Below are 7847 nucleotides of genomic sequence, written 5' to 3'. Positions count from 1 at the left end.
TTTAAGAAAAAGTATCGGTGGGTACCTGAGGGAAAGTACTTGGTCTTAATAAATGGTATCGGGACATCCATAAACAGTTTCATTTGATTTAACTTGTCAGGATCCACACACAATAACTGTATAGAAAGGAACAGGCTGCATGTAACCTTACCCATAAGCAGATCATAGCTGCCTTCTGCGTGTCCTCTCTCCACTGACTATGATGCTTTTCTTTTTTACCTTCCACAGACCAGGAGCCCAGTTACTGGCAAGCATCAAGAGCTGTGTAAGCAGAGGCAGGAAGTGACATGAACTTATAAAGGAAACGCGGCATTGACCATTCAAAAAAAGAGACACAGTAATCTTCTCAGTGATTTTTATGCCTGATTAATCTCTTTTATAAACTCCAATACACATTCTTTGCATATAAATCGGCCCCAATAAATGATGCCAATGTCAGTCTAGAAAAATATATATTTTTTAGAGAAGACACCAGTAAAATGACAAGATCTCGGCACCGAGGGGAAGTGAATGTAACAAAGTGCTTTGCTTTAATCTTCACATCCCTTATCCCAAGATCTTCAGCTGCAAAGTCCAGCCGCCCTGAATTTGTTCTCATATGTCTTACAGGGGCTGAGCCCACAACTGGCCAGATCTAGCACAGCACACAGAGAGATGGACATTGCTGGGACCTGATGTCAGATCGGGCTTACCAGGAGTCATCCAAAGTGTATCACTCGCTTCATCTACATATCTTGTAGCCCTAAGTTTCTGCTTTATAATGAACAGAAAGCAGAGCCTCTCAGCTGAGTGAAGACATTGCCCACTGCCGCACATCGGTCGGGCAATTGGGATACTTCTGAAGAGCTTCCAGTACTTGGCTGTTATCCAGAAGCAGCCTCATCAGCCGATATTCTTTCTGAGTCCGAACAGAAAGGCCTTCCATTGGCTTGATCAGCTCTAGCTGGTGCAAATGTTCAAAAGCCTGAAAGAGAAAGGAAATGCATCTTACTAAAGTCAGACAAATGTTTAATGATAGAGAGCAAGCGCTTCTGCTAAATTCATATTCTATACAAGTTGGACATGTGCAATAACTGCAGGAAAGAAGAAATTAATTGTTCATACATTATAAACATGTGTTAGAGAACTATGAGGTGAGTGAATTTCACTCAACTTCATAGTTCGCGCCGACCTGTGACAATGAAACTGTTATAGATCAGGAAGTGAGCGAACACATACCGTAGCTCGCTCACTTTCCGATCATCACCCTGCAGAGAGCCGTGACTGACAGCAGGGATCTCTCTCCTCCCCCCACCCTCCTTGATCCTCCAGAGCTGAGTGGAGGAACGGACGGGGGAGGGGGGCGGATACAGCTGGCTTTGCCTCTAGTTAGGCAGAGCCAGCTGTCAGTCACTCAGGGTGCAGTGTGGACCAGGTGTGTGGGGGTGCTGTGGTGGAACAGGTGTGCAGTGTGGAACAGCTGTGTGGAGAGGCAGTGGTGGATAGGGGTGCAGTGTGGACCAGGTGTGTGGGGGTGCTGTGGTGGAACAGGTGTGCAGTGTGGAACAGCTGTGTGGAGAGGCAGTGGTGGATAGGGGTGCAGTGTGGACCAGGTGTGTGGGGGTGCTGTGGTGGAACAGGTGTGCAGTGTGGAACAGCTGTGTGGAGAGGCAGTGGTGGATAGGGGTGCAGTGTGGACCAGGTGTGTGGGGGTGCTGTGGTGGAACAGGTGTGCAGTGTGGAACAGCTGTGTGGAGAGGCAGTGGTGGATAGGGGTGCAGTGTGGACCAGGTGTGTGGGGGTGCTGTGGTGGAACAGGTGTGCAGTGTGGAACAGCTGTGTGGAGAGGCAGTGGTGGATAGGGGTGCAGTGTGGACCAGGTGTGTGGGGGTGCTGTGGTGGAACAGGTGTGCAGTGTGGAACAGCTGTGTGGAGAGGCAGTGGTGGATAGGGGTGCAGTGTGGACCAGGTGTGTGGGGGTGCTGTGGTGGAACAGGTGTACAAGGGTGCTGTGTGAAACAGGTGTATGGGTGCAGTAGTGGAATAGGTTTGTGGGGTGCTGTGTGGAACAGTTGTATGGGTGTGAAGCGGTGGAACAGGTGTATGAAGGTGCAGCGAGGAACAGGTGTATTGGCGTGAAATGGTGGAATAGTTGTGTGGGGGTGCCGGTGTGGAACAGGAGTACAGGGGGGCTGTGGTGGAATAGGTACGAGTTACGCTACGCACGCCGCGGACGCCACGACCATGCCACGTATATGCCACGTATATGCCACGCTCACCACACAAGCCGGACACACGCTCGCAGAGCACGCCGACGCCGCGGTGACTTACAAGGGTTCAGAAACAGGTAACGGGGACCTGTTTTAATGTTTCCTGTTTAAAAAAAAAAGCGGCACACTGTAGAACACCAGCAGCTATAGAGGAACAACAAATCCCAGCAATAATATATTAAACACCCGGTATAATGAATTATTGCTGGGACTTGTTGTTCCTCCTATAGCTGGTGGTATTCTCCATTGCGCTGTATAATGTATTATTGCTGGGATTTGTAGTTCCTCTATAACTGGTCAGTGGTAATCTGCATTGCGCAGTATAATCATTATACAGCGCAATGGAGAATACCACCAGCTATAGAGGACTACAAATCCCAGCAATAATACATTATATACAGCGCAAATGTATATATACAGAGCATAATGTAGTATTGCTACATTCCTCTATAGCTGCTGGTATTCTGCATTGCGCCGCTGTATTATGTACTATATTGCACACCACACTCTTTTTTTTACTTCTACCGCTCCAAGCTTGCTCCCGTGATGGACTACAATCTCACCACAAACTAGTAGTCCATCACTGGAGCCTTTTTTTTTTAACCGATTAATCGAACTTAATAATCGGCCAACTAATCGATTATGAAAATAATCGTTAGCTGCAGCCCTAATTATTATTATACAGGATGTATATAGCGCCAACAGCTTGCGCAGCGCTTTACAATATAAGACATTACAGTTACAATACAATCACAAGACAAGATGGTAAGGAGGGCCCTGCCCCTGAGGGCTTACAATTCTGTATGTATACAGAAAACAAACATGCCGAGGTCTGGGGGCAGAACGGTGTAGTTGGTTTTTAAGGTATTGTATAGCATCTTTTTAATTTGTTTTTCCCAAGTTTTATTTCCTATACAAAGTGTGTGATCATCTTTGGGTAAGGGAGGTGTATCGTTGTTTCAGTGCATCGTTTTTAAACATCTTCAATAATAAAACTAAGCAACAGAAAAAAATCTATTATAGTAATTTAAAATGTCACACAAAAGAAAATACTAGAGACCCGCAGTTTATAATGTTTCCACCAGATGGCGGTGTGTACTTACAGCATCATGAATCATGTGCAGGACTATACTATGAGGTAGCCCAACATCCTCAGTAGCACTAGATCATCCCTAATCCCAAACACCGTGAATGATGGACACATCTTACCTTCAACACCACAGGCTTCTCAAAGTTGTACATGGAATGAGCCTTCCTCTGAATGAACTTCTGGAATTCTGCAGCAAAAGAAAGGTATACAAATAAACGTGTCAGCACAAAGTCGCGGTGTATACTGTACTGAGGGGCTGTGTAGACTGCAATGATTAACCTAGCCTTCTAACAATGCTAGTTGCCTGGCTATCATATTGAGGTGTTAAAGTGACACTAAACTCAGGAGCTAAACCTTAAAAATTAGGCATGCACTGATACCAGTATCAATATCTCTGCCGATACCGGGCACTTTCACAAGTACTCCTGAAAAAGACCCAATACTAAGTGCTGATACCGGCGCTTTACATTTTCAAACACAGGCAGCCTTGGGAGGACCTTCGTGGCACCAGAGTGCCAGTCAGGCCGCACGTCGCCTCTTCCTCCTCCATCCGTGAGGCGCTGCACACGAGGGACATCTGTGGTACGTTAATGAATGCTGCCGAGGGTGGAAGTTGTGTCACCATATTGTCAGATCTGTTTGGCCGGCCTCAATGCTAATTGGCTGATTGCCCGGGAAGCCAGCTCTATGCTACCGGAAGTACTGGTAATTGGTACTCGGTATCGGCGAGTACTGAAATATAAATATCGGTGCGAGTACTCGATACCGAAAAACTGGAATCAGTGCATCCCTAGCTCCCTTAATGCAGTAGGGGCTTCCTCTATTATTTTTAGAGCTGCAACAGTTAATCGATTACGTCGATTAGTCTGCTATCGATAGGTTAGCCTGTTCGGGGGTCCACACATGACCCGCCGAAGAAGCTACTCCCACCGCACACGCCGCTGCTCCTCTCCTCGCAGTGAGTTCCCTCACTCTTGGTGTGACTTGGCCCTGTTCGCCGCGCGACACGTCTCCCCACCGTGCCGCACAACACGACTCCTCCCCGCCATACTGACTCACCTCTTCTCCTCCCTGCAAGCCGCATCTCCCCGCCTCACAGACTCGCCGCCCACTCACGATGGGCACAATGAAGGAAGAGCAGGCATATGGGGGAAGCAGCAGACAGGCCCACAAGCTGCTCGGGTAAGCCTGCATTCTCCTCCCCCCCCCACATGGTGCTGTATTAATGTATTGCTGGGGTAGTGGGATTTGTCATCCTCTATTGCTGATGGTACATTGTGCTGTATATGTAACATCAGCTATAGAGGACTACAAATCCCAGCAATACATTATACAGGTGAAACTCGAATAATTAGAATATCGTGCAAAGTTCATTTATTTCACTGATGCAACTTAAAAGGTGAAACTAGTATATGAGATAGACTCATTACATGCAAAGCAAGATAATTCAAGCCGTGATTTGTCATAATTGTGATGATTATGGCTTACAGCTCATGAAAACCCCAAGAACCCCAAATCCACAACCTCAAAAAAGTAGATTATTACATGCAATCAATAAAACAAGGATTGTACATAGAACAATATCGGACCTAAAGTACAAGCATGCATATGTACTCAGTACTTTGTTTGGGCCCCTTTTGCAGCACTTACTGCAATTACTTTTGCACGATATTCTAATTATTCGAGTTTCACCTGTACACTGTATGTATAATGTACTATTGCTGCAATTTGTTGTACTCCTCTATAGCGGCTGGTATTCTGCATTGCGCTGTATAATGTACTATATTGCACACCACACTTTTTTTTTTATTTCCACCGCTCCAAGCTTGCTGCCGTGATGGACTACAATCTCAGTACAAACTAGTAGTCCATCACTGGAGCCTTTTTTTTTTTAAATCCGATTAATCGAACTTAATAAATCGGCTAACTAATCGATTATGAAAATAATCGTTAGCGCAGCCCTAATGATGTTCTATGTTATCTATGCTGTAAAGAGGGATGGACACAGACACAGGGAGGATTTATACGCAATACTTTGAGTGAAGAATGACTTCAATTATCAAGTTGTAGTAAAAGTATTTTTAGTCAGTTTAGAACAATAATGTGCTCTTCCATTAGACTCCAGATCGTCTGACAATATATAGTTAGGGATGAACCCACAGTTCACTTCTGATCGGTCATTCACTCGGCTGCCCTCGGCAGCGTTGTGAATAGACCCCTAGGTGTTCAGCTTCCATTAACCTATTTGTACGATGAAATCTGACTGGTTGCTCTGAGTTACATCACAAGGATATTGAGAAGATGGGAGGAAGGGAATAACAGCGAACCACATGGATGCAATCCACCGCAGAAAAACCGATCTCACCATTGTGAACCATCTGGAAATTGAAGGGCTCCCCTTGGTAGGTGTCTTGCAAGTGCTTCATAGCGATTACTAAACACATCTCCAGAATGGACAGCCCTGCAGACAAGACGGAGAACCACCATGAACAGCCATCAACCAATCATGTTTTGTAGGTAGTGATTTAGAGGAGGAGTAAAGTCCCGGCATATCCTCTCCTGTTATCAAATCAGCATTGTAATAGGAATACATAGTAGAGTTGTTTCTGATATTACAATCAAAGCTTACTTGAGAAAATCCTTCATGTAGTGAGTGCTGCCTTCCATCTGCCCATCACTTCCAACACCTTCCTGGATCCCCAGTGTGCTTTGTATCTCTCTTCTTGCTGCTTGATGTCATACTGATTTGTCAACACTACATATCCCATCATGCATTGCTTCCAGCAAGCAATGATGTTACATTTTAGGAAGTTAACATATTGCATTGTAGCTCAGAAGACAGGCTCTGCGAGAGCTGTGACACAAGGAAGTGCATATTCATAAGGCTGCGTAAAATTGTGTTGTGCAGAGGGTAGGACAGCAGACAGTATGTGCAGGAGAATAGTACCGTGGTATATAGTATATACAGGTGTAGAGACATTATAGGGGGTAGTATGTGCAGGAGATTAGTACAGTGGTATATAGTATATACAGGCGTAGAGATATTATAGGGGGTAGTATGTGCAGGAGAATAGTACCGGGGTATATAGTATATACAGGTGTAGAGATATTATAGGGGGTAGTATGTGCAGGAGAATAGTACCGGGGTATATAGTATATACAGGTGTATAGACATAGGGGGTAGTAGGTGCAGGAGAATAGTACAGTGGTATATAGTATATACAGGTGTACAGAGACATTATAGGGGGTAGTATATGCAGGAGAATAGTACTGTGGTATATAGTATATACAGGTGTAGAGATATTATAAGGGGTAGTAGGTGCAGGAGAATAGTACCGTGGTATATAGTATATACAGGCGTAGAGATATTATAGGGGGTAATAGGTGCAGGAGAATAGTACCGTGGTATATAGTATATGCAGGCGTAGAGATATTATAGGGGGTAGTATGTGCAGGAGAATAGTACCGTGGTATATAGTATATACAGGCGGAGAGATATTATAGTCGGTAGTATGTGCAGGAGAGAATCATGGAAGGTATGGTGCTATACATTATGTGCAGAAGAGTGAGGTGTGTACAACAGTTAAACTTTTAGGACACTAGTAAAGGAGAGGTTAATATGCAAATGAGGCATTACATTTATATATAAGGGAGGGTCAGTGCAAGGGGGAACTTGGGGTGGACATCACATGTATCGCCATCATGATGTACTATAGTGCCTAAAGCACTTGAAAGACAAAGCTCTTCATGTAAAGTGTTGTATTATATGGAATGCAGGACACGTTTTAACTGGTCCAACAAGCCAGAAACTAATAGGTTGCGTTGGGTCACCACACGCTACACACTATCCTCTATGCTCTTTGTGGAACAGAAGTATCACAGCCGATGAAAAGGAGGAAGGCATAAAACTTCCAAGTTGACATATCCTGTATGTAGAGCTGTGAGGGAAAAGATTTTTCTTTGTGACAGGACAAAAGGGGCCGAGCTCACAGGTAAGGTGCAGAACTTCATAATACTACAAGCTGGGACATGTAGAAAAAGACATTTCTGTTGTGCCTGAAATGGTAGCTCCATTATGAAAGCCTACGGCACCCACCACCACCACCTTAGTAAGAAGAGAAGTGCTACAGTGGGGCAAAAAAGTATTTAGTCAGCCACCAATTGTGCAAGTTCTCCCACTTAAAAAGATGACCTCAACTATGAGAGACAAAATGAGAAACAAATCCAGACAAATCACATTGGCTGATTTGGAACTAATTTATTTGCACATTATGGTGGAAAATAAGTATTTGGTCACCTACAAACAAGCAAGAGTTCTGGCTCTCACAGACCTGTACCTTCTTCTTTAAGAGGCTCCTCTGTCCTGCACTCATTACCTGTATCAATGGCACCTGTTTGAACTTGTTATCAGTATAAAAGACACCTGTCCACAACCTCAAACAGTCACACTCCAAACTCCACTATGGTGAAGACCAAAGAGCTGTCGAAGGACACCAGAAACAAAAATT

General features: G+C 44.7%; 1 protein-coding gene across 1 annotated transcript in view; it reads right to left on the bottom strand.

The window, feature by feature from the left end:
* Nucleotides 1–749: 749 nt before the first annotated feature.
* ORC4 (origin recognition complex subunit 4) overlaps nucleotides 750–7847 on the bottom strand; it is a 35360-nt gene continuing 28262 nt past the window's right edge. The window contains exons 11-13 of the mRNA XM_018566776.1: nucleotides 5705–5800; nucleotides 3459–3526; nucleotides 750–964 (exon numbers count right to left, since the gene is read on the bottom strand). Of these exons, the coding sequence (XP_018422278.1) occupies nucleotides 782–964; nucleotides 3459–3526; nucleotides 5705–5800 (347 nt within the window). The 3' untranslated portion in view covers nucleotides 750–781. The remainder of the gene's footprint in view (nucleotides 965–3458; nucleotides 3527–5704; nucleotides 5801–7847) is intronic.

This window comes from Nanorana parkeri, unplaced genomic scaffold, assembly GCF_000935625.1.
Source record: "Nanorana parkeri isolate BGI_ZX_2015 unplaced genomic scaffold, ASM93562v1 scaffold974, whole genome shotgun sequence".
Taxonomy (NCBI): Eukaryota; Metazoa; Chordata; class Amphibia; order Anura; family Dicroglossidae; genus Nanorana; species Nanorana parkeri.
Note: the sequence above shows the minus strand (reverse complement) of the source record. Positions and strands in the feature narration are given on the sequence as shown.